Source organism: Symsagittifera roscoffensis, chromosome 6 (assembly GCF_963678635.1).
Source record: "Symsagittifera roscoffensis chromosome 6, txSymRosc1.1, whole genome shotgun sequence".
Lineage (NCBI taxonomy): Eukaryota > Metazoa > Xenacoelomorpha > Acoela > Convolutidae > Symsagittifera > Symsagittifera roscoffensis.
In genome coordinates, this window is record NC_087067.1 from 8,730,507 (window position 1) to 8,758,428 (window position 27,922).

Genomic DNA, 27,922 nt, shown 5'->3' on the forward strand with positions numbered 1-27,922 from the left:
ACTCGCATCGTCGTAAAAATTTACGACTCTCTGAATCAATTACTATTTATTTTTTGTTTTTCATTGATAAAATCAGTTTTATTACACATCGAAGTCAGTCTTAGACCATTTTGATATCTAATTCTGCCTGAGCTTTGAATTGCATTTGAATATCTTCATTTTAGAATATTGGTAGAATTGTTAAGCAGCTGCATGTATAATAATTATTAAACTACGAGTCGGTGAAAAATAAGTTTTTACGTTAGTGATAAGCGAATATTTGTGAAGAAAACTGTGTCTGTATTTTCATAATTTACTTGTGAACCTTAGCGAGAGTCATAGAAAGTCACACAGGATTTGCAGAGTGAATAGTATTTACATTTTTATGCCAGTTTTGACCGAAAATGTGGTATGACTACACAACTTTGCAGCTAACACCTCGGGGTAAGTTCAAAATAACAAATTCCTGATTTTATTATAATTTATGTACATTCCTCGATTGTTAATCAGTCATCAGAGTTAGATCGATTTACAAATTTGTCTGTTTCCATTGATGGTTTTTTTCAGAACGTCAAGGTAATATCTGTCAAAAGTTTTGCGTTCATGAATTTTTCTTGCAGTTTGCCGTTTCGAAGTTGTTTGGTCGGATATATCTTGAAGTGTCGTAGCGTTGATGGTTTCATTGAAGTTTTGCTTTCTCGCCAAATAGGCTGGACTCTTCTTTGATCGTATTTAATTTCGTTGAAATTCGTGAAAAAAATAGGTGTTATCAGAGCTGATCTAAGTTATCCGGATAAAAGGCAATAAACCTGAAGTTGAAACTGCGTTTTTATCAAATTGGGCTGACTTAAGGTGGAAAACAATGAGGCAAAATTTGCATAGAATTTAAGCAGAACTATTATGGTGCAAATTATTTTGCGAAATTTGGGCCCAGGTTTTTGCCTCAACAAAAATGGATAATTTTTGGTTTTTTAGCTAAATCAATAATTACGACGCCTAAGCTACCTCGTCGATCACAGGCGTAATTATATCAAAGTGAGCCTCTTACGTAGCCCAACAAACTTTAAGAAGGGTGTTCTCTCCGAAATAATTTAGCTGAATGTTTAAAAATTGTTTTAAAATAAAAAAAATTGGAAAAGTAAATAAATAAAAAATTTAGGAACAAAAAATTAGTTTATGCAATATTTTGGAGATTATACTCTTTTTAAAGTTTTTGGGCTTCGGAAAAAGCTCTTCTGATATAGTTTTGTCAGTAATCGACAGGGCAGTTTCAGCATAATTTTTAATTGACTAACAAAGCCAAAAATGATGTATTTTTGATGGAGTAAAATTTTGGGTCCGATTTTTGCCAAAAACGCAAACAAATTGCATCAATCTAATTCTGCTAAAATTCTACGCAAATTTTGTCGGGTCTTGTGCACCAAACGGCCTAAAAAGAAGATACTGGTGAGAAATTTCAAATTATATTGAAAAATCGTAATCAACCTACATTTACCTCTGTTATTACATAATATACAAAGGGAGTTCAGAGAGCAACCCAAAAGAGCAATTTTCCCAATTTGGGCATATTGATCACATTTTTTTCATACAGTTTAACGCTCTCACCATATAAATTCGCATAGCTACGAGTGCATTTGCCTTCTTGACGTTCCACATCGACGCTTATGTCGCATTTTCGCATTTGTCCACTTGGTTTCGATACTGTTCGTATGGCCGAAAGTGATCAGGTCGACAAAGTTTTGACTATGATTTGCAATTTCGTGATAAAAACCCTCATTTATGATGCCACTGTAAGCTTTTCTTTCGTCGAAACAATAAAGCGTTCCGGGACGTATTGACTGTCGTATGATAAAAATAAGGGTCGCGGGAGAGCGACCAGGGACGGCATATAGAAATTTTTCCTTAGATTCTCGATTCACGGCATTAACATATTAGAGCAATAACCAATTGTTCTGGGTAAATCTGGCTTATGTTATTTTTCGACGTGACTAAAAACGGTTATCAATTTCGACAATTTTACTCCCCCAATAACAGTAGGCTCGTTAAGAAGGGCAAGAACGCATATTTTTCATAGATGAATTCCGATCAACAGTCGAATGAATATCTAGATCAAGCTCTTCTTGGCTAAGTTAAAATAGGGAGCTCATATGCCCTTGAATTGATTTTTAAAAAAATTTCGTCAACGGTAGATGGGTGTTTTCCAAAAAAAAATGTTCCTTTTTGTTTGCCGCAAGTTTCGCCACATCCGTTTTTTCGACATCGCCATCTATACTTTTTTCCCGATAATTGTAGGTTTATTTCGTGACCATGCGAACAAATGCTGGGTTTGCTTAAATTGTTTTCTTGAAGCCATTTTACAGAACTATTCTTGTCTAGGCAAAGTTTCACAAGTGACTTGAAATTAATTTGATTATTTGACAAAAGTTCGATTTTTTTGGTCATTTCGACTATTGCATTATATGTTTACCTGAAATGCTAATTGTCGATCAAAACGCCTGAGCTAGCTGCTTGAATACGATTGCCTAATATTAGATAATCAGGAACTTTGGTAATTTTCATTTTGGTTCATCTTTGATTTTCGGGCCATTCAGTGCATAAGAAGACCCATTTTGTCTTCATCATTTTTCACCTTAAGTCAACTCAATTTAAGAAAAACGCATTTTAAATTCCGAGTTTAATGCGTTTTGTCCGATAATTTAAATCAGCGCCATATATTTACAGTGTTTTGATTTCTTCGACTATAAATCACGCTCAGTAGTCGAAGGCATTGTAAGTCTTAACATCGGTACTTGATTCAGTTGAACTTGTTTTTTTTTAAATGGTACTTCATCTTGTTTCATTAATAAAATCATTTTTTGTATTCTTCAATGATTAAGTGGTTAAGAGGTAACTTTTCTAGTTTATCCCACGGAGATATGTAGTTCGCCGGATCTTTTTTGCCTCTATTCGAAAATAGTTCGAAAAAGTTCCAGTTTTTCGCTATTCTCAGTTATTGTCGACTTAGTTTCCATTATTCTTCTTCAAATCCTCAAATTGATCATGCTTAAGTTCTCATTATGGCTGCAATGTTTTTCCTTGCGTGAGAAGTCTGACTCATTTTTCAGGGATTTTTCGGCCCAATTGTTATCGGCTGAAGCTCTATCGGTTCGCTTCTGGATCAATTTATCCAAAGCTACTGTTGTAGGAAGACACTATTTTGAATGTATTCATTTTTTTTATTGAACGAAGTTTATTTTGTAAAAATATTTGTTGTCCATGTCTATGAACTCATGATTTCGATTAATTTTCGCGTCTATTTTAGTCTTCCTTTTGGGACTCTAGTAGTTCCGACCATTGAAAATGGTGAATAAATTTGTATACAGGTGTGTTTTAGTTTACAGGTGTGTTTTAGTTTATCAGATACCACAAATAATCATCGGACTGGGTGGAGTGATATGTCAGTTTAAAGCCATTTCAGTTGTGATTCGAACGACATTAAAAAAATTTAATAAAAGTAAACAAAAACTAAATTCAAAATTAAAAGAGCTTCCATTTTTTTTGATTTTTTAGAGAAATTGTTTTGAATTTTTAAAGTTTTTATTCCAAAAGTGGCGCTGAAAACTTCAAAAAACTTCAGGAAAATAGTTAAAATTTCATGGCTAATTTTTCTGTAAGCCTGCTCGCTTACCTTATTAGCTCGAATTTAGAAACAAAATCAAAGATTTTAGCGGGATTTTCTCACCCGAATACAAAGTTCCTCCCCTTTTTCAAGGGTTGGAACAAAAAGCTCAAAGTTTCAAAAAAAACAGATGATATACATCAGTCTTTTTTGGTTTCCTCGAGATCTTTCTTTTTCAATTTATTTGTTGGCTATGGCGTGATTAATGAAATTGCTCAAGCTTCTATTTTTTGACTTTTGATTTCTGTGTACAGATTATGAATAATTTAAGTACAAAAATTTGATACATCATTTTTATCATTTAACTAATCAGTAAGCTGAATTTGTAGTTACCTTACTTTGTGCCCACTTAGTCTGCTGGAAATTTTGTGAAGATATGGAAAAGTTGGAAAAAGTTTTTCTGCTTAAATATACTTGGTTTTTTTAAAAACTAGTTTAGGAATGAGGATAGAACTTTTTGTTGTGCAACCAGATAAGAACTCATTTTCTTTAAAGACTATGTTTTTATAGCTTTTATATCGAATTAACACAGAAGATTTTATACTGTAAAATATTCACAGTAAAAACCAAGATCCATCTAAGTAAACCCAATATCAGAATTGTTTACTTCCCTTCTGAAAGACTTGATTTCTGTTTGGAATCGGTCGTTCTCAAATGTTTTGCTCAATTTTTATTGAATTGCTCTGTTGCAGTTGACGTTTCTTGTTTCTGTTCTTTCATTTCAAGTTTAATTTTTGCGAGTGGCTTTTGAAAGGCGGATGTTTTGACAGAATTTGAAGCCATGCCGTTTTGTCCAAGAGCCATAGGCCCCTGGATCTAACAAATGAGTTTTGTAGCTTTTTAATGTTGTCATGACCTCTACTTTTTGAACGCAACTGGTCACATTTAGCTTGAAACGATAGGACAGAGATTTTCACTTCAACGGTTTCGAAATCCTGACAATAGCTCAAGACTTGCAGTCTCAAAATGAAGCCAGGACTTGCAGAAGTGTTGAGCTGGCATAATTATGAGAGTTGAAAATAGTTTTCCGAAAGCCAACGCATTGGCGCACTGGAGATTAAAGATAAAAATTTTTTGCGATTCTCTGGAAGCAGGCTCAACGCACCTATTAAAATGAGCTTGCATTAATTTTACAATAAAACTACGGCAACCTCAGCTCTACATAGGTAGTACATTGGGCATTTTTGTTCGTTTTTTGAACGTATGGTTAGTTACCTTGCTTGTCCCCACTTAGTCTGCTGGAAGTTTTCTGAAGATATAGAAAAGTTGGAAAAAGTTTTTCTGCTTAAATATACTTGGTTCTTTTTAAAACTAGTTTGGGAATCAGGATAGAACTTTTTGTTGTGCAACTAGATTAGAACTCAATTTCTTTAAAAACTATGTTTTTAGAGCTCTTTTATCGAATAAACACAGAAGGATTTATACTGTAAAATATTCAGAGTAAACAACCAAGATCCATCTAAGTAAACCCCATAGTAGAATTACATACTTCCCTTCTGAAAGACCTAATTTCTGATTAGAAGCGGTCGTTCTCAAATGCAATTTTGCGAAACTTGGTTTTATTTAATATTTATTGGATTGCACTGTAGCAGTTGACGTTTTCTTTCTTTTCAAGTTTAGCTTTTGCGAGTTGCTTTTGAAAGGCGGATGTTTTGGCAGAATTTGAAGCCATGCTGTTATGTCCAGGAGCCGTAGGCACCTGTATTTAATAGAATGAGTTCCGTACCTTCTTAATGCTGTCATGACACCTACTTTTTGAACGCAACTAACCACTTTTAGCTTGAAACGATACAAAAAATATTTTCACTTCAACGGTTTCAAGATCCTGCCAATAGCTCCAGACTTGTAGTCTCAAATGAAGCCAGGACTTGCAGAAGTGTTGAGCTGGCATAATTATGAGATTAGAAAATAGTTTTCCGAAAGCCAACACATTGGCGCACTGGATAATAAAAATACCAAAACACGTTTTTTTTGCTAATTTCTGGTACCGGGCTCAACGCACCTATTAAAATGAGCTTGCATTAGTTTTCCAACCAGGTCCAAAAACTATGGCAACCTCAGCTCTACATAAGTAGCGCATAACAGCACTTTTGTTCGCTTAGGGGAAATCAATAGAAGTCGAATACCACCAAAATGGTTAGTTGCCATTTGCAGCAACACACAGAAGAGTTAAAGTTTATTAATCTTTTAAAAATCATTATGAATGAAAGTAATTGAAGAAAAATATGAAAAATGATCATCATATTTCCAAATGAATGCAGAGCAAAGCAATTCAAATTAAGAGGCACATATGGGCATAGTAGTAAGGCGTTCTAGTAGTTCCGACCATTGAAAATGGTGAATAAATTTGTATACAGGTGTGTTTTAGTTTACAGGTGTGGTTTAGTTTATCAGATACCACAATTAATCATCGGACTGGGTGGAGTGATATGTCAGTTTAAAGCCATTTAAGTTGTGATTCGAACGACATTAAAAAAATTTAATAAAAGTAAACAAAAACTAAATTCAAATTTAAAAGAGCTTCCATTTTTTTTTTGATTTTTTAGAGAAATTGTTTTGAATTTTTAAAGTTTTTATTCCAAAAGTGGCGCTGAAAACTTCAAAAAACTTCAGGAAAATAGTTATAGTTTCATGGCTTATTTTTCTATAAGCCTGCTCGCTTACCTTATTAGCTCGAATTTAGAAACAAAATCAAAGATTTTAGCGGGATTTTCTCACCCGAATACAAAGTTCCTCCCCTTTTTCAAGGGTTGGAACAAAAAGCTCAAAGTTTCAAAAAAAACAGATGATATACATCAGTCTTTTTTGGTTTCCTCGAGATCTTTCTTTTTCAATTTATTTGTTGGCTATGGCGTGATTAATGAAATTGCTCAAGCTTCTATTTTTTGACTTTTGATTTCTGTGTACAGATTATGAATAATTTAAGTACAAAAATTTGATACATCATTTTTATCATTTAACTAATCAGTAAGCTGAATTTGTAGTTACCTTACTTTGTGCCCACTTAGTCTGCTGGAAATTTTGTGAAGATATGGAAAAGTTGGAAAAAGTTTTTCTGCTTAAATATACTTGGTTTTTTTAAAAACTAGTTTAGGAATGAGGATAGAACTTTTTGTTGTGCAACCAGATAAGAACTCATTTTCTTTAAAGACTATGTTTTTATAGCTTTTATATCGAATTAACACAGAAGATTTTATACTGTAAAATATTCACAGTAAAAACCAAGATCCATCTAAGTAAACCCAATATCAGAATTGTTTACTTCCCTTCTGAAAGACTTGATTTCTGTTTGGAATCGGTCGTTCTCAAATGTTTTGCTCAATTTTTATTGAATTGCTCTGTTGCAGTTGACGTTTCTTGTTTCTGTTCTTTCATTTCAAGTTTAATTTTTGCGAGTGGCTTTTGAAAGGCGGATGTTTTGACAGAATTTGAAGCCATGCCGTTTTGTCCAAGAGCCATAGGCCCCTGGATCTAACAAATGAGTTTTGTAGCTTTTTAATGTTGTCATGACCTCTACTTTTTGAACGCAACTGGTCACATTTAGCTTGAAACGATAGGACAGAGATTTTCACTTCAACGGTTTCGAAATCCTGACAATAGCTCAAGACTTGCAGTCTCAAAATGAAGCCAGGACTTGCAGAAGTGTTGAGCTGGCATAATTATGAGATTTGAAAATAGTTTTCCGAAAGCCAACGCATTGGCGCACTGGAGATTAAAGATAAAAATTTTTTGCGATTCTCTGGAAGCAGGCTCAACGCACCTATTAAAATGAGCTTGCATTAATTTTACAATAAAACTACGGCAACCTCAGCTCTACATAGGTAGTACATTGGGCATTTTTGTTCGTTTTTTGAACGTATGGTTAGTTACCTTGCTTGTCCCCACTTAGTCTGCTGGAAGTTTTCTGAAGATATAGAAAAGTTGGAAAAAGTTTTTCTGCTTAAATATACTTGGTTCTTTTTAAAACTAGTTTGGGAATCAGGATAGAACTTTTTGTTGTGCAACTAGATTAGAACTCAATTTCTTTAAAAACTATGTTTTTAGAGCTCTTTTATCGAATAAACACAGAAGGATTTATACTGTAAAATATTCAGAGTAAACAACCAAGATCCATCTAAGTAAACCCCATAGTAGATTTACATACTTCCCTTCTGAAAGACCTAATTTCTGATTAGAAGCGGTCGTTCTCAAATGCAATTTTGCAAAACTTGGTTTTATTTAATATTTATTGGATTGCACTGTAGCAGTTGACGTTTTCTTTCTTTTCAAGTTTAGTTTTTGCGAGTTGCTTTTGAAAGGCGGATGTTTTGACAGAATTTGAAGCCATACTGTTATGTCCAGGAGCCGTAGGCACCTGTATTTAATAGAATGAGTTTCGTACCTTCTTAATGCTGTCATGACACCTACTTTTTGAACGCAACTAACCACTTTTAGCTTGAAACGATACAAAAAATATTTTCACTTCAACGGTTTCAAGATCCTGCCAATAGCTCCAGACTTGTAGTCTCAAAATGAAGCCAGGACTTGCAGAAGTGTTGAGCTGGCATAATTATGAGATTAGAAAATAGTTTTCCGAAAGCCAACACATTGGCGCACTGGATAATAAAAATACCAAAATACGTTTTTTTTGCTAATTTCTGGTAGCGGGCTCAACGCACCTATTAAAATGAGCTTGCATTAGTTTTCCAACCAGTTCCAAAAACTATGGCAACCTCAGCTCTACATAAGTAGCGCATAACAGCACTTTTGTTCGCTTAGGAGAAATCAATAGAAGTCGAATACCACCAAAATGGTTTAGTTGCCATTTGCAGCAACACACAGAAGAGTTAAAGTTTATTAATCTTTTAAAAATCATTATGAATGAAAGTAATTGAGAAGAAAAATATGAAAAATGATCATCATATTTCCAAATGAATGCAGAGCAAAGCAATTCAAATTAAGAGGCACATATGGGCATAGTAGTAAGGCGTTCACTTCGTAATCGTCAGATCGTGTATTCGATCCCCTGCCATGGGAATGAAAGTGTGTGAGGACGAGTTCCCACTTGATCTCCAGCTGCAGGTCTACCACAGCCTGACCTAGTGGTATCACGTTGCTCAACCAAAGAACTCAGTCTGGAGAAACAAGAGAGACTGACTATACTTAGACGAATCGCGGAAACGCCAATTACTATTATTTAATTATTATTTAGTCCTAACGATTTTCTAACTTCAACTTTTTGCGATTGATATGTGAGAATAGTCGGCGAGGTAATTTTTTAGGGATATTTAAAATATAACATACGCAGGGATTGATATAGGAATTTTTGTGAGTGACCATTTAAACCTGTTTATGATCGAAAATTTGCAATCTAGGGAGAAATGGAAACCTTTAATTCAAATAAGCCATATATTTTCGCGTGAAGCACTTAATGAGTTAATGAGACGCTTCTGTAGCTTTCAGGAAATTGAGGTTATGGGATAATATTAGTTAATGTAAATAATTACAAATTGTCTGTTTTTAAAGGAATCTTCAATTTCAAAACAAAATCAAAGCTTTTTTATACTCAGTATAAAGCTTTTTAACTGTATTCAAAGATTATGTCAAGCGCAAGTTAAGATTAATGAAAAAAGTTTTTCTCACGGTGATTTATTGTAATTTTAATTGGTGTTTTAATTGCTTAAACCAAAATCGGATCTGGAATTTTTGCTAGGGCTTGAGTTTTTATATCAACCAAAGCGACTTCGTGTTATGAGTTCGATAATTTTTAAACATTTTATCAAAACCGTTTAAGCTTTTTGGAAAAATTTTAACCAAAATTTGTCGTCTTTGCGCCTGATCCCCGTCAAACTTACTGTGTTTTGGCGCCTCAGAATAATAGGGGTTGTTCGACCAAAACTGCTTTTAATATTGTAGTAACACATAGAGCGCCTAACAGCAGTGAGGATTTCAAATTCCTGAGGGATTGGAAGTCCCCCTCAAATTATGGGTACCCTGAAACCCGCCCCTGGCTGCATATGTTCTCGGCTAATTTTCAATTTTAGTTTTTCAAACGGCTCTTTTTTGTTCTTTTGCTTTTCTGTCGCGTTTAGTTAAACATTTTAACTTATTTTCTTTGTAAAGTACATTCGTATTCTTATCTAATCGACAGTGAAAGTGATTCAATTAGAAAACAGTTAGTAGCAGAGTGGTTGCATGTGAATAAGTAATCATTTGAATCCGTGGCTCATTAAATAATGCTTCGGCAAAGAAATGTCTACTTGAATTTACGGTTCTAGTTTTGTCTGAATGTCCACGTCAAATACTAAAAGTAGCTTATTAAACTACATTAAAGCTGTTTCTGAAGTACGCAGAACATAATCAGACGGAAAGTTAGTTATTGTTCAAATTTTCGAAGTTTTCTATTAATGGTAAAAATATTCAGAAACAGCGGCGCCGAGATTTCTGAATATGCTTAATTTTTGAGAGGATATCACGAATAAGCGTTGCGATAATTATCAAACCATTCTCAAATCATAACATGGACTTTTGTCAAATATAAGTTCACCAATTTTTAGCTTGTTTTAGAAGCAAGTTTTTCCGAGAAAGTGTTTCTGCGCATTTAGCGCAGAGGAAAAACACATGATTGGGACGACAAGGCGTTGCGGTTTGATCATTAGCACATGCAATTTTGTGCAAAATGTTTGTTGTATATGCTTGTGTTTTTACAAAGTTTAGTTTCGGGCTTCCGTTTGCTTGGATAATCGTTGCAAGCCTTGTTTTTAGCAAATCTTTTTCTATGCTTTTCTAACGTTGCACAGTGATTTCATTGGCCAGGACGCGTGACTTTTAATCTCAAGCCCATAGATTTGATTCCGGTGCGCGGAGAATTTTTTCGAGCCATATTTCTGCTTTTTTTTCTTTACTTTACTTTTAGCGTCAATTTTTTTTGGCGTTCTGTCGCTTGTGTTTGCGAAGTGTAAAACCTCTTCACCTCTGTTTAATAGTTTTCGTTTGGGTATCCATTTTTTGCTTTAATTTCATGCGTCCAGCTCAATGTCTGTGGTGTTTACACATGGCAGATAGCAGGCATAACGTTATATTACTCTTCCGTTTTTTCTAATCCAACTCGCAAAAAAGAAGTGATCCTTCTGCTGCATAGTATTGACAATTTAAAATCATCTGTCTTGTCTTTATTGGTGGCTATTGTTTTCCAAATGCCAGGAAACCATGGCATTTTAGCAATTGATCTGTAAAGTGTTTTTCTAAATGAGCAATTTTGACAAACTGTTAAAAGCCAATTTTTTTTTAAAAAAAATGGCTCCATTGTTTCTGTCGATGTAGTTGCCAGTTTGCAGTTGACTTATCAATCTGAGAATGACTATGTCGGTTCTTTATCTTAAATAACGGTTGCCACTTCAATGATTGCTGACAACACTTCAATGATTCCCCGGGTAATAAACTCTAATATTACCGATTTTTGCTTCGTTTTTCTAAATTTGTTCGTTCAAAAAATTTGTACCTAGTTTTTTAGGGAGTTGAGCTTGCCAGTTTTTTTGAATGTTTTGGACTAATTTTGGTTCCGACCAATGACAATGTGGAGGATTTTTGTATTCGGGTGTGTTTAAATAGTTTCTTTTTTTTTTGTTTTCCACTAAAAATAAGGTACCCAAAATAATCATGGGAAAATGTCGAGTGAAATATCATTTTAAATCCTTTTCGTCCGTGGTTTGAACGAAATAAAAAAAATCGGAGAAATCAGTGTCGAGAAAAATTTGTTCGAGTGTATTATATTTGTTCGAATTTCGATCGAAAAGGGTGAAAGAGCAGGCTTTAAGTAGCTTATTTATGCTTAATGTAAGCTGTGAAAACTTATTTTTGCTCGAGTAAAGCTAGTTTTTGCAGTTTTTTTGCGTCAAAATTTTCTAAACTCAATTCTCTAAAAAAATTGAAAATTTTGAAATTTTTTGATATAAACTTTTTTCTGCAAAAATGGGTTCCCAATTTGCCTAGTTTAATATGACTGTAGAAAATGCCTAATTTCTTGATTTTTTTTCAAAACTATGTTCGGGACATACTGTTCTTCTTGCACAGTACTCGGCTATCCTTGTTAAACTTGCGATTGGCATTTGTTATTAAATCGGGTCCTAGAATTTGCCCGTGAACTGCATGTTAGAACAACCCGTTTCTCTAGATGTTAGCCTTGATTACTGCTTTCACTATTTTCATGTGCTCATTGTCGTCTTTTTCGAAGAGTTTCTGATATAAACGGTAATTTTTGAGTACTTCTCATTAATTTTTTAGCACTTGAACTTCTTTTACAAGTCCAGCTGCAAAGTTTGAGTGTTTTTTGACAGATTTATAAAAAAAATTCATTGAATATTTTTATTGAGATCTACCATTGTTTTAGTGTTTGTTTTTTTACTTTCAAATAGCCAATCTAGATGATTTTGCAAGTTATTTATTTCAGAAAATGGTGAAATTTGGTCCAAAAGCTGGCAACTTTGATTATAAAAACTGAAATTTAGTTTTTCTAAATAAATTTTCAACAAACAAACCCCATACCACCGATAATTTAACGAACCTGATTGATACTGATTTAATAGTACCAAAGCAATCCCCTTAATAGTTTTGAACCTTTCCGATATTTAAGCTCCTGGGATTAGTCAAATAGCTATGCAAAGATTCGACAAACTGTAGAACAAAGTAAAAATTGAAAATGAAGTTTCAAAATAATTGGTGTTTGAAATCGGTACTGAGATCGAGAATAGATATTTAAAACATCGATTGAGTGAATTTTTGCTGGGAAAGAGTTTTCTCACAAAATATATCCGCTAAAACACTTCAAAACGGTTTTTATTTTGATATGAAGCTCCTGTGTAAGCTAAATCAACGCAAGTTAAAAAAAAAACGAGTTTTAATTTTTATGATTTATTCGTTTTGTCCTGATATTTCAACTCAGCACTGTATTTTGAGATAAAATATATTCACAGTTTTGCAAGGAAAAGTTTGCTACGTTTTGCAATCCGAGTTGTTTAGGGCCATATCTAGGCAAATTTAAATACTTCAAAATGAACTGAAAGGCTGATTGACTAAAAAAAGGTTAGTGAACAGTTATTCTTTAAAATTTCAGAGGGCGGGACAATCCCGGACGGCGATCCCTCTGCGGCCCCTGAAATCAACTACGACGAACATGAACAAAATGGGGACAAACAACAGACATCTCAGGAAGAATCGAAACAACCTCGCAAACATGTCAGCCCTGTGTTGCTCCTATCGTCAGGTCAGTGATATTGGGTTGCGATTCATGATTGCACCAACGGAGTAACATGCGTGTTTGAGACTAGTTGCTTTTTCTCACAAGGGCAGCGGTTCGATTCATCATCTGGCTGCGACCAAATTTATTTTGGAAGTTGTTTGTTTATATTTTTACGCGTACGGTGCCCTCTCTTCCCGGTTAAACTTTTCTAACATATTTTCCCCTAAAAAAAATTAAAAAAAGAAGTTTGAGTAGTAACGAAGTGTGCCAGTCCCTTTTCCCCTAGTGTACCAAATTACGGCATCAACTTCTGCCGATTTTCAAAACGGGTTCCGCAAACGTTTCCTATATTCAAAAAAGCTTGAATGTTCTATTTCTCAACTTTCCGTACTCTTTTATTGTTTAAGAGTTAACTGTAGTGTACTCATTAAGTAATGTGTTGAAACGTTGTGTTTTTGTTTGTCGTTTCGACTTTACAAACTGAAGTTTTTGCAGATCCCGATGAAAATCGACTCACCCCTACTGTTCCCTCGTGGATGGCGAGAGAATCTAGTCGGACGAGTGTCCCCGACGACGAAGAAGCGGACGAAGTTGCCTCAAAGACAAATACTATCAAAGGAAAACCGAAACTGAAAATCATAAGGACGCCGGAGGGACCTGTGGCGACGAACAGTGGTGTCGAATTACCGAAAAGAAAAGACGACGAAGACCAAACAGAGAAGAAAGCAGAGCGAGGAATTTTATACTACATGTTAGTTTCATCGTTCGGACCAGCTTGTTGTCAATGGGAAAAAAATAAGAGCGTAATCTTGTTTAAGCATATCATAGCTTCCGGCTCGTTTCCAACCACGGCTTCAGTTTTACTTGATCGCATGTTTACGCTGGCGACTAGCAAGCATTATCAAACTGGAATATAGACTTTTTTGCGGGTTAACTACGTATTTAACAGAATCACTGCAATCAACTTTCTATGCGTTCCCGGCCAAATTAGCCAGGAGGTCCTGGGTTTGAATCTGACCAAGACCTGCTTTTTTTTTCAAACGGGAAATATTCTGTTTCAAATGAAATTGTCGGCCAATTATTTGTCTGTTTATCTGTTGTCGGCTTAGTTGTCTTATCTTGAAATCGTTTCTTTTGCTGCGCGCATTTTTCTTTTCCGTTGTTTTCATTGCTTGATTTACTCCTAAAATTTGTAATTTTACTTGACTTCGTATTTCTTTTTTTTTGTTTCGCGTAAAAAAATTCCTAGGCCCAAATTGTTTCGGCCTTTTTTTATTGGCTTAATGACCTAATTTTAGGTCGTTTCAAGAGAAAATAACTTAAACACCACCCTCTGCATTTTTCATGTTGGTTTACCAATCGGTTTGTTGAATTTTTTTTTCATTATGGAAAATAATTTTCAAATTCATTGGAAAATTTTCTGTTTTATCAGAAACTTATACTGATTTTTAAAAAAGTATCATTTGAAAGACTGGCTACTGCCCTGTGTGCCTATTTACTCGCCTAGAGTCTCTTTTTACTTGACTTCTCTGTCTACAGCCTTCAAAAAAGTCGGTGGGGAATATTGGACCCATATTTTTGATTTTTTTTGTTTTCTCAAGAAAAACCTCTCAAAACTGAGTTTTTGGTTTCAATGAGTAGAATGGTTTCAAAAACTCTCTACATGAGCGTTTGCGCCCAAATTTTTCTTAATCATAAAGTTATGGCCCTCGGAATTGTGAAAATTTTGATTTTAGTTCGTTTCGAAATTTTTTTTGAATATTCTCGAAAACGACCCTGCTATATTTGAGATTTTGGGTTCATTTCAAAAAATGAGTGTTGTGAAGCTCATTTTTTATGAGATTAATCCCAAATTTTTCTGACACCAAAAGTTATGGCCCTCGGAAAAGTCAACGTTTTTTGAGTTTTAAAAAAAAGTTTTTGACATTTCTCGAGAACTACCCTCCAAATCTGAGATTTTGGGTTCAATCGAAAATACAGGTTGAGTTAATCTCTTCTGCATCAGCAGCTATGCCTTAATTTTGCAAACAAAAAGCTATGAATCTCGGAAATGTCAAATTTTTGTTTAGTTGACCGTTTTTTGGACTTTTCTCGCTATCCTACCAAATCTGATATCATAGGTTTAATCGAAACAACAGGTTGTTGAAAGCATACCTTTATAACTGGCTATACTCAGTTTGCTTTAGAAAAAAATTATAGTCTTCAAACAAGTCGAAGTTTTGAAACTTTGACAGTGTTTGCAAACTTTTTGACTTTACGCGAAAACTACTGTGCTAATTCTCAGGTTGTGTTCAATTGAGAAACCCCGTTTTGAGAGTCTTCACTGCTTGAGCGGCCACAACCTGCTCTTTGCAGGAAAAGTTCATGGATTTCGGAAATCCGTTTGGCAGTTTTTTAGAATTTTTGACAGTTTTTCAGAAACTTTTTGATTTTTCTTAAAATTTACACTGTCAAGTCTGAGATGAAAAGTTCAACTGAAAGAACTGGTTGCGATAATGGTTCCTGCAGACGAAAATTTTGGTTCAACTTTTTTTTAAACATTATTTAGACTTGTTTTTTTCTTAATGTTGGTTTTGTATCGCAAGTGGTGCGATGCTCCGCGTCGCCTGTGTCGAATAATTTTTGCTGTTATGAATCAAATTGAAGCATGTCAGTAAGATTAAGTGAATAGGTTTTATGCATTTTCTGTAATGCAAATTGCCATTCGTACGTTTTTGCCAAGAAAAGATAGCGTGGGTTCACTAAGCAAAAGTCAAGTTTCCGATAGCCGAGTTCTGATTTTTTAAACTGTAAATTGAAATTGTAATTGACTGGGTTAAATTGTTAAATATTTTTGTTGTTTCAGTGACGTCACTCGAGAGATACTTTGGAAAGTGTGCTTTGTCAGGTTATGTAATCGATACATCAACGCCACGTTACTCGAAGCTTTCTTCCTTCTCGTTTATCTCGCCTTGATTGCCGCGAACTCCATTTTTGTTGGCCTCGATTTTTCTCCTCTTACAACTGGAAGCGTCGCTATAGCTGGAATTGCAATCTGGTTTTCGGTCATCGGCATCTATAGCGTGCTGTGGTTGGTCGCCAAGGTTCCATACAACAGCCAATCAAGTGCGAGGTGTAACGTGATTGGCGGAATGGGATCGATGGTGTTGTTAGTATTGCATGCGGCTCCTCTGACTTGCAACTGGAACAGTAGCGAAGATACAGTCGAAGAGTGCAAAACTGGAGTTGCTGCTGCAGGTAGAACTTTAGTGGTTCCTTGCCTTCCCCCGCCTTGCAAAAGCCTGAACTTTTCGCTGTAACGATAAGTTTTGCAATTTAATGTATGAGAACTAAATATTTCAGATTATAGTAATTGGTTCAGTTTCCAAAATTTCATTACGGTTGGATTAGGTAAAAAAAAAATTCACGGTAAATTTTAATTGTAGAGAAAACGAAAAAGGACTTTTTGGTATGTTTCGGAAAAAGAAAGCAATTTTGATGGGCGTCCGTGTAAATCTCTCTCATTGTTTAATTTTTTCTTGCCGCGTTTGCTCGGTCCTAAAAAAGGAGAAGATTGAAAATAAAGGAAGTTAGGTTGTTCTAAGTCTATAAGCCTTGCCTGCTTTTTGCTTCGTTGCTTTAACTCCTTACTGATGGTAATATTAAACTTGACATAGTAAAACTATGATAGGATTGTGCTATCAAACTGTTACAATCTCTGGTTTAAAATACAAAACTTCGAAGTATTTTTAATTTATTACTCACATCAAATTTGGAATATGTTCAAGTAAATTAGTGGGCGGGTTATGTTTTTATTAAAAGCCTTGAAAATAACCAAGAAGCTTCTATTAATTGACTTGATAGTTGTATTTGCTTATTAGCAGAAAAGGCCCCCCTCTGACAATTTCATTTTCCCCTTCACATCTCTATCACTATTTCAACCTCTCAACCATTTAGACCTTTTTCTGTTTTTACACAAGCAACACTTGTGTTACACAATGAACTAATTTTTCGAATATAAGTCACCCATTTCTGTGTTAAGTTGGGCGTTCGATTTCTGAAGTATAGATTGGGGTTAGGAGCATAGACGCTTATCACTTCGAAACTGCAAAATTTGGATAGCGTTTTACTCAGATTGGGTAGTTATCATCCCTACATGAAAACTGCTGCTGTACTCTGCGTTGTTGGAGCTAGTATTCATATAAAAAGATTTGGACTTTTTTAGTTTTTTTGTCAGCTTTTATTGAGATTTATCCGAGTTCAGCTTGATCAGATATTTGCACGACAAGATGCCGTTGATTTTTTTTTGAAAAAATATTGAGACTTTTTCCTCTGAAACCAATGGAGAACTTTTTATATCGAACCGCCAATTTTTATATTCCAGTTCGTAATTGTTTATGCAGGAATTTAATTTTCTCTAATTTAGATATTCAATTCTTTAAATATTTCATCGCACTGCCTAAAGCTTCTAAATCTGTCTACGTTGTTCATTCTGCTCTGGTGGTTTCGTTTTGATTTATTTTCAGGTTCTAACTTTGAATCAATTGAAAATTAGAAGGTAAATGGCGCTGTCCATTATCAAAAGTGGAAAAAAGTTGAGCTTAGTTTTGAATTTTCAAATGTATTTCATTTTTTGTTTCTCAGCAGAATAATAAAATTTAAAAGTTACCTTTAGATCCAGTTTTTTAAATGGGCTCAAATTTGGCCAAGAAGTGTCAATCATTACACAGGCAAAGCTTGTGTTATAGTATGAACTTTTTTTTTCCAACTTAAGTCGCAAATATTGTTGCGGCGCAAATGTTGCGACAAAAAGTGTTCATTTTGAAATTGTTCGTTTTGATCAATAACCAGCTATTAAGAACAGCCAATGCTAAGGGTCTTAACACAGACTATTATTTTAGAAAAAGCACTTTAGCTTCAAGGTATAATGGATCTGTAGCGTAGAGGTAGGGAAGGAGACGCGCAACAAAATAAGAGGGTTCGAACCTGGGCAGGGTCGGATGTATTTAATGAAATTTTTCGTATACTAATTAAAATGCGTCCGCTTTGTAAATTGAGGCATGTTAGTTGGTAAATTTCTTTTTTTTTTCAAATTGACTGGTACTGCTAATGCGTCATAATTGACTTGCGTCACTTAGCAATTATGCAGACTCATAATTGGTGTAGCGTTATCGGTCATATTTTTGCTTGTTGCTTGTGTATGCGAAGTGCAACTTTGCCTCTGTTTAAGAAATTATTGAAATTCAAAGAGCTTACAGAGCTCTATTAGATCTAATAGACCTTATAGGTTTCTATATTTGACTGGAATAAACAAAGAGTCAATTCATTTTGTTTGTTTTTTTTTGTTTCACGAATTATTGCATTTAATGAGCGGACGCTGCTGTTATCTTGACATTTTTTTGCTGTACTAATATATCATCATCTGAGTTAGTTAAAACCAAAATTTTACTCCAAATTTTTCTTATAGTTGTCACTTCGATCAATGGGAAGGTTTTTTTTACTGTTTTGAGACTTTTTTGTATAAGACTGTTTCTTTCGGACTTTTTTGGTCAGGACTGTTTCTAAACAGACACATATATATCGTTTACTCGTTTTCTGATAAATGAGAAAACAAAAATCAGGATTTTTAAATTGTTTTGAATTTATTGCTATTTTAACTCCTGAAGCTCCCCTTTTTGGTATAACACTACATTCATTTTCGGCTGACCAACCTCAAAATTTTTCTAAAAGCGCCTTTGGCTCCAATATAACTAAATTTGAGAGGGAACGCGCGCCAAAAAAACGCGAGTTTTGGTCTAACTTTTCCAAAAAGTGCCTAAAAACACCTTTTTTGGCCTGTCATTGTAGTTTTTTGGAAGAGCTCGGAAAATCAATTTGGTCGACCTAAAAACGAAATCGAAAAAGTTCGAAAAATCGCCGCCTTGAAAAATTTCTGCGCCCGCAACTGACTATATTTTTTCGATTTGAAAATATTGTTTTGAGTTTCAAGAAATAGATTGAGTGCAAATTACTGAAGTGCTGACATGATTGATTATTTTTCAAACTTTAACGAAATCATGCAAAGTGACCGAAACTCCTGTTTTTTAGATATTACCCGCAAAGTGTGCCACATTATGCGTCAGTAATCTGGTTCGTCTAAAATTTGCCCCACCAATGTTCGATCTCCAAAGTGCCAATTTTCTTTTTCAAAGTCTTCTTTTCCATGTTTTTTTTTGAAAATTTTCATTAAAAGTTGACAGCTCCTTTTTCCCCTGCAAAATTTATTTTCTAAATCAATTTATCCCCCAGTTCGATCCCACAATGTGCCAATTTTCGTCTTTCGGAGCTTTCTTTTCAAGTCCTTTTTGTATTTTTTTAAAGTTCAGAGCATCTTTTTCCCTACGAAACTCAGTTTCTGAATATTTTTTCTTAAGGTTAAGTTGTTACGGCAAGACTCAATTTTCTTTCTACTTCGCTGAAAAATTAGTGATAAAATTAGCGTTATTTGACAGTTTGTGACTATGTTTCAGTGCTGTTCGGGGTTTCCATTCTCACAAGTTTCTCCCTCCTCAGAAACTGGATGTACAGATTCTCCAATCTTCTCAACTTCGCCTTCGTCGTAAAATTCTTCGTCTTATGTGGCTACCACAAAGCATACTTCATTTTCATTGCATTTTTATTCGTCTTACTCGACATCATTTGCAGGTATTTATATAAATTTTTGATGTACATGTTGAAACGGTAAAAAAAAGAAAGGGAAGGGCCATACTATGTACTATTAGTTTAGATAACGGATCATACATCGTAGAGGAAGAAGGTAAATGGACATACTATTTTTAGAGATAACGGATCATACATCATAAAAAAGATGTTTTTAATTGATTTTGGGGTTCAAAATTATCAGGATGTCCCCCAACTTCTGATCCTTTACTTTGGGTACTTATCGATGATATTGAAATTTTAGTCAAGTTTTTCTGACCCCTCAGTTAAGCTGGTTTAATTAATAGGTATATCTGCAAAGTAAAAACAATGAAAGTTATTGTAAAATTTGGTATTGTAAAAGACTTTCATCTGACTGTTTAAAAACAGCTTGAAGAATCTTTTTCGAAATGCCAGACAAATGAAATCGTTGGCACAAATTCACGCTTGCTGTTGAGTTTTTCAATAAATGTGCTAGATGTTTTTACCCTAACTGTTTTTTACCAGAGTCATCTCTACCGCGAGGAATGCGTATCTCATGAATAAGGCATCTTTGACCAGACTGCCCTCCAATGTAATCAAGATAGAGATGGAAAGACCACTCAACTTCACATTCGAAGCAGGCCAGCATATCAGGTGAGAAGTTGAAGTCTTTCAAAAAAATTGGTAGGCTTGAGTTGGATCAATTAAAGTTTACGGAATAATCCGTAGCACAATGTAACACAGAGTGTTCCGATCATAGCCTTAAAAATATATAACAAATTTTTTCAAATTGTTGTTGTTTTTTTTCGGCGTGGTGTGATAAAAGAAAATGAACAAAAAAACTGAATGTTACGTATATTCGACAGTCATATTAAAATAAGCAATATGAAAAACAACTTTTGAAGAAAAATTACTTGAAAAACGGAAACAAAATTTTTTAAAAAAAATTGCAATTTGTTTCTAGTTTTGCAGTTTTTTGATTTTTTGAAAATTTTGATTTAAAAAAGGGGCTAAAATACTCAAGGTAAACTAACGTTACTCAAGTAAAATTAATTTTTGAGTTCTATATTAAGCTGTTTTAAGTTTTTAAGCAATTTAAGTAAGAATGATCGCTCGCTTTATTCGCTCGAAATAAGAAAAATTAAAAATTTCAAACCGGTTGTTCTCGACACTGGGAATTTGTTTTTTTAAATTGTGTGGTAAGAATAACGACTGTAAGGGCTTCAAAATGAAATATCACTCAACTCAGTCCAATCATTATTTGTGGTACCTGATTTTACGTAGAAAACGAGAAAAAAAAACTAAAACAGGCCCAAATACAAAATTTCTCCCCATTTTCTATGGTCGGAACAAAACGCGTTTTGAGCATCAAAGTTTTTATGGTTCCCGGCTGCTCGCTTGATCGAATTGTACTTTACTGTGATAACATTTACCAGATTATTGGCAATGGAGTTCTCTCGCTAAAACATTTTCTCGTTTATTCTTAAGTCCCTGTCTTTAAGCTTTCAGAAGTTTCAATAGAAGTAATTTTGATTGCTTGGCTCTGAGAACTGCAAATTTTCATAAACTTATTACATAATATTGTATGATCGAATACATATTCGATTAAACTATCTCGGTTTGTTTTAGGCATAATGAACTTATATTGCGTTAAGATCCAGATTTTTAAAGTAAACAATTTTCTTGCTTTTTCAATGAACCTTCACATACCCCAGGTTCCTTTCCACTTGGTCCAGAATTAACGCTGTCGCCTTTGCACCCTAAGGTCATCGAATATCTTGTTTGTCCTGTGAGCCACTTTCATTGCAATTGCAAGTGTTGCTCTTTTTGGTATGGTTCAGGGAAGATGAGTTGAAACTTTTTCTTAAATCATTTTTTGTCGCAACACGTGTGTGCTCAAACGTTGTCGGCTTAATTGCCACATCTTTGATGTTTTTTTTGATGTGCTGTAGGCAACTTCCCTTGTAGTTGAAAGTGCAAGTGGTGTTCATGCTAGTCTCACGTTGGACTTAAAACTGTGAAGAGATTCTATAAACTTGTGTATGCTCAAAGATTGTCGGCTTTGTTTCCTCTTCGTGAGTTTGGTTCCATTGCTAATTTTTTACCAAAATTTCTGCCATGTTATCCGCGAATGAACTTCTAGCGAGACCTCTTATTTTTTATGTTTGTGTTTAATCGCGAGGCACCCCTTCGCCTCTGTATTTAATTATAAACACCAAATTTCGTTATTTAACCCACACGCCACCTTCAATAACTTGGTTTACTTCAGTTACGTACGCTAGAGTCAAGCTAAACTTCAAATTCTTAAAATTTATTCCATTATTTTGTTATAGCTGCTCACTGAAATTTTTAATCGAAAACAACAACTGCCAATGAAAAGAAACCTGCTTTAAGAAAACTGCTGTATCATAATAATTTTACCTGTTTATTCTTTTCTTATACCGTCATTTTGTGCCATATTCAAGACAAAAACACACATAAACAGCAAACAATCTATGCTTCAATTTTTTTTTGAAATCTACAGTTTAATCTAAGAATAAATCAATTGAGCCACGTAGCGTCAGACCACGATTTTTTGAAGCGATAAAATAAAGCTTTCGAATACTGATTTTTTTGAAAGTACCAAACTCGAATGTAGCACATCTGCAATTACAGAAAGTAATTATGTAATCTAGATACGTTGAGAGCATAATCGTGATATTTTGGCGGGAAATCAGAGGCCCCAAACATCATAAAACGTTTAAAAGAGCTCAGCAGGACAGTCAACCCAACTGTCACAGTTGCTATTGGCATTTTGCCATTAACACACAATATGGCCACCTATTTTGGTCTACCAACTATAGAAAAACTCATTCGAACGCTTGCACTTTTCTATCAGCTTTGTTCATTGCATATAATTTTCCCGGGCGTTGCACCCGCTTACATACAAGCCATCCGCCCTTACAAAACCGAAAAAAAAAATTTCTCAGTTTGGCTGTCGGCTTGTTTTTTCTGTCATCGATAGTTCTATCCGTTTAGTTGCAACATTAATTGTTTTAAGTAGTGAAAAGCTCCGTTCCTTTTTCGCGTCTTCTTTTTTGCTATTCTTAAAGTTAAAATTTGTCTTTAGAGTGTACATTCCGCTAGTGAGTAAATTCGAGTGGCATCCCTTTAGCATCAGCTCCTCCCCCTTCGATCCCCAGCTGACCCTGCATGTGCGAGTGGGGGGAGGAAGATGGGGCAAAAACCTCTACAAAGTAGCCAGTGGACAAGACGACCATCACTCAAGCAGCAGGTTCATTTTTCTCTAGTTTGAATTCAATTATTTGGTGGATGTTCAACAAGTCATGCCTTGAAGACGAAATTACATCAGAATAACGTAAATTATATCAGAATGACATAACAATAGCATAACAACCGTGAAAATCTGTTGCTATGAAGCATAAATAAATAATTTTCGGCTGGTTGGAATGGTTATCTTATTTTCGGTTTAATGACGCTTCGGCTTGTTGGCCTACCGCCAATTTTTTTTATTGTTTTAAATCTAAGCAACTATTTAAAAACTAAATTATGGGTAGCAAGATGTGTTCACGAGTCACTTGATAATTTGAAGTTCGGGAACATAAAATAAAGGTTGCAATGAAAGTGAATAAACCAGTCTAAGTATAAACCAATCAACTGATATGAGCAGAAAATATGAATTTGTCGAAAGTCTCGTATTTTGGGTTGAAATATGTTTGATTTTCCTAATTGTCACGTAATGGTTAGATACACTAGTGGACAAAATTAAGCGCAAATTCAGTATTTTTTTATTTGAAATAAATGCCTGTATCCAATGTCCATTTTGGACAACATTTATTTCGAAATTCAGAAACTTTTTACATAGACCAAGAGCAAATGATCAGAACTACGCTATGAAACTATCAAAAATTGGGTTCAATGACTTACCAATGAAATCCGGGTCTGAAAATGCCAGTTTTGCTCGTCTGTGCTAAATTTTTTTTATTTCGCGTGATAAAAAACAAAACAGCCGAATTTAGCAAAGTTTTCACACTGATTGTTTCCATTTTCTCGCTGAGAATGTTTCACGTCGTATGAACAATTTTTTTACTCCGCTCATTCAAGAAAGAAATCACTACGCTGCAAAACTTAGTGCAGATGAGCAAAACTGGCATTTTCAGACCCGGATTTCATTGCGAAGTCCTTGAATCCAATTTTTGATAGTTTCATCATAGGGTATAGTTCTGATCATTTGCTCGTGGTCTAAGTGAAAGTTTTACTGATTTTCGAGGGAAATGTTTTCCAAAATGGACATTGGAATTAGAAATTCCAGAGAGTAAAATCTTAAATTTGCGCTTGATTTTGTCCCCAGGTGTATTTGTCAGTTAATACTCAATGTTTTCAGCTGTATAATATACTATTTGATTATACATAAACATTTATAATTTTTTGGACAATTTTACGAAATCATTAAGAGACATCGGGATGGAAAAATCGGGTTAATTTAACGTCGTTTTCGGGGGTAGGGTGTTAACTTAGTTCTTGGTTGGACTTTTCACCCAATCAGAATCAAATACATTTAAATCAGTGCTAAAGCAATTCGGATGCAAATTAAGTAAGGAGTGAAGGATATTAAGAGTGCTGTTAAAAAGTAGACACGTCTTGAAGTTGACACTTCGCTTAAGCTAATCAGAATCGAGATGAGAAAACAAACGTACAAAATATCTTATTTTCTCGATTCTGATTGGCTTGCGACTTGTCAATTTTATAACCTGTCTACTTTTTGCTGTATATTCAGGATTTAACGTGGTCTATTGAGGGAGCATGACGCTAATTTGATCCTGGAAACTTTCATTTGGGTGAATAATCTGTTTTTTGTCTTTGTTCAACAGCAAACACAAAAAGGTGAGGCTGTTCTTCTATGGTCCTTTTGGCAAACCGACTCTTGACTTGTGGGGGGATCGAAAGAAGTACTCTGTCTTCATTTCCATCAATGCCGGAATAGGTACGTAGTCAAGTAACTTTGGATCTTTTCCAGTTTTCCACTCCCCTCAAAAATAAGACTGTTCAAAAATTGTTCAAACGGCATTTTGCAAGTAAAAATTGTTGTAAAAGTTTGTTCACCTGTTCACGCTGAAACGTTTTAATGCAGTTTGCAACATGAAAAGTCATTATTATCAGACTTTAATTTAATACTATCCGAAAAAATTAAGGGGGAACTGGAAAAAAGCCGTTACTTATAGAAAAAAAAACATTTTAAGTATCTTTCAGACTAGTTTTTAAAATTGTAGTTTCATAGTGTTTTTAATTATAGTTTTCATTACGAGGCTAAACTGTGCGCACAATTTTTTGTCTGTATGTTCCTGGATTCCATAGACAAGTCTTTAAACATGTTAAAATTTTGTCGGAACGATCAAAGAAAATGAAAGAACAAAATAAGAACAAAGGGAGCGTTCTTGTTGCGGAATTCGCTTTCAATGCACAGTTTGGCCTCGTAATGTTTCAAATCATTTCCAACTTATAAATTGGCTGCGGATGTAGAATTTACAGCTTTGCGAAGAGGCGTAAAACCTTAGGAAAAGTAAAAATCAGGAAAAGGTAAAAAAAAATTCGCTCCAGGTAAAAATTCAACAGTTTAATTTTTAGTTTAGATAAGTTATAGTTCATATATCTATAAGTTTGTTTATAGGTTTTTGAGATTTCTTCGAAAAATACACATCAGACAAATCAAAAATGCCGGCTTTTGGGTTTTTTTGGAAAGTTTTGACCAAAATTCAGAACACGCGTTTGATGCAATTTACATTCTAATTTTCTAAGTTTATCTTTACAATAGTCAAGTGGTGTCCTTCTAGACCGTCAATTATTTTTCAATGAAGTGGCAAACTTTTATTCCAGATGTGTTATTTTCATGATTCGATGTTATTATAACAATAATGCTAATAAATTAAGTACGGTTTCTTGTGGCCTACTTTTTAAAGCATGGTTTTTGTTCCAAATAATTTTTTTTACTATAACTGAATCTTCGGTAATTTGTAAATTTACCAAGTCTGGTTTTGGGTGTTTTTTTTCTCCGTTTTTTTAATAAATTTATAAACAGTTTCAGTATATATTATACCGGTTTATTGAATTTATATTGCGTAATTTTGAGGGCAAGTATAATCGCATGCAATTATGTGTTTCAGAATGTCGTAAAAACTTCTAAAACTTTATGAAATTTTAGACTTTATGAAATTTTAGATTATGTCGTAAAAACGTCTAAAACTTTATGAAATTTTCTATGACAACAGTTTTGTTTTCGGCTCAACAGTTTCGATCATAAAACTTAAAGCCGCTCGGTAAATGATTTTCGATTATTCTTATAACTGTTTCTGGACTTCATCTTATGCAAGCTTGAAGTTTTTGTAGCTCTATTTTTGTCAATTTTTCAAGTTATTTTTTCTAGTAAGTTAAATTTTTCAGAATTTTTTTTGACTGTCTTTTGTTTCCATTCATTATCGTGTAGCGCAATGTGTTTCTTGCATTGACTCTGTGTAAAATATTGTTTTCAGTATTTAACTTAAAATTTAAAGTTAAAAATTTTGTACAATTCATAACCAAGCCTGAGAGAACGTCATTAGACCAAATGGTCCGTTTTCAAATTGAGTTTGTTTAAATCTGAGTTTAAATTTAGATTCTACTCATTGCGATACGTTTAGATCTTTGTAGCCATTTAAAAAATGTGAAACCAGATCACTTATACCCTTGGAAGCACCGACAAGTTCAGTTCATTTTGAAAAAACAACTGAAATGTCCTCTTTTCAAACAATATTATTACTAATTAACTATGTAGTTCAACTCTCTTGAGTAAAAGGAAGAGTGTATAAATAAGTTAAAGATGATGATTATTATGATAATGAAACATTTTTTTTGTTTCTAGGAGTGACTCCAGGACAATCAATCTGCAACACCCTGTTGCAACAACACAGAGAGGGAGAGAGGAAAGTTGACAAAATATACTTTGTCTGGTCTGTCAAAGACAGTTTCAACAGAGTACACAGACTCCCCTGCGAGCCAGAGCTGGCCAATCCGGATATATATCAGCTACCCTTCAGTTTCCAGCCTGATTTGCTCAAGAGAAGTTTGTGCGACCCCAAAATTGTCCATGCCAGTAAGAAATTTTAAATATAACCCTCTTAGTTAAGAAGCAATGCAGAAGTTGCTTAGTATCCACCTCACGGTCAAAAATTTGGTGGTTCACGATATGCCATGATCTGTGCATGTCGATTGCAAGGGCGGGGAACCAATTTGCAGACCAGAAACATACCCATAAATTGTATGTAGGCCTTAAAAAGGAGGCCTACATTCAAAGGGGACCCACTTTGCTTGCTTTTATTTTTGAGCGAATATGTAAGAATATAATAACATAGTCAGGGGCAGATTTAGGCCGATCCAAAGGGACCCCCTTTGTACTATTTTGAGATATCCATTTTTGGTGACGCACCCTAAAATGTTTCTAAAGGCGCCTTTGGCGCCAACATATAGTAATTTTAAGGTGGGAGCGCGCGCCAAAAAACGCGCGATTTTTTTTGACGAAATGTTCTAAAAAGTGCCTAAAAGCGCCTTGGTCAAATTAGCGTCTTTATAGTGGTTTGGGAGAGCTCAGAAAATCAATCTGGTCGACCTAAAAAAAAGATCGACAAAATTTTCAAAAACTTTTTGAAAATCCACCCCCCCCCCCCCCAGAAAATCCTAGATCCGCCCCTGGCTCACGCATTCCGTTGTTATTAAAATGACCTCATTTCCTTTGTTAAAAGGAAAACAAACTCCACTATCGAACAGCAAAAATGTAAAGGTCATGAAAAACGTGATCGAATTTTAGTTGGAAAGTGGAATTTAATTTTTTGTGGAGATTTTCCTCGCATTCGTTGAATCTTTTCAAACTGCCTGTTGGGGTTGTTTTAAGATTTGATCTCCTGAACATTTTTTATCAGGTTATCATATGACCAAAACCCGAATAGCCCACGAGTTCGCAGAAGGGAATATCTTCCCCGGGGTCCAAAAGGGACTCTGCCTCTCTCGTCTTCACATGTCGGCCGAATTCGAACACGCCTTTTCTTTCTGCAAAACCCAAAACGTACCCCGAGTCGCAGTTATCCTCTGCGCACCAAAGAGCTTCTTGCGCGAGGTGGAATTTCTATGTCGAGAATGGAGCTTGAAAGGAGTGAAGTTTGACCTCCACGTTGAAAACTTCACGGTTTGAAACAGTTGATCACACTTTTCAGTTATTGTTCGAATCTTTCAAATTGAAACTTTAGTTGTGCGATCCAAATTAGATACATGAGTTTCTGTAAAATATGGACCCTAACGTTAAAGTATGTTTAACAAGACTGCATTTAAAAAAATTAGTTGAATCATATCATTTTACAAAAATGAAAATTTCTATGAAGTTGTGTATTTATTCAAAAACCAAT

The 27,922-nt window shown here is 34.6% G+C and overlaps 1 protein-coding gene across 1 annotated transcript; it reads left to right on the top strand.

Moving 5' to 3' along the window:
* The first annotated feature begins 97 nt into the window (after positions 1-97).
* LOC134848343 (uncharacterized) lies at positions 98-27,922 on the top strand. Its single transcript, XM_063865745.1, has 10 exons — positions 98-423; positions 12,729-12,878; positions 13,350-13,605; positions 15,700-16,091; positions 19,343-19,517; positions 20,019-20,147; positions 22,603-22,767; positions 24,365-24,477; positions 26,389-26,619; positions 27,443-27,922. Exons 1-10 carry the CDS (start codon positions 384-386, stop codon positions 27,709-27,711), a joined length of 1,920 nt encoding a protein of 639 aa, XP_063721815.1. The 5' UTR covers positions 98-383; the 3' UTR covers positions 27,712-27,922.

Coding starts and splice junctions, on each gene's coding strand:
- LOC134848343 (XM_063865745.1), top strand. CDS start 384: ATGTGGTATGACTACACAACTTTGCAGCTAACACCTCGGG. Junction 12,879..13,349: donor TGTGTTGCTCCTATCGTCAG/GTCAGTGATATT, acceptor AAGTTTTTGCAG/ATCCCGATGAAAATCGACTC. Junction 20,148..22,602: donor GAAGCAGGCCAGCATATCAG/GTGAGAAGTTGA, acceptor ATTTGTCTTTAG/AGTGTACATTCCGCTAGTGA.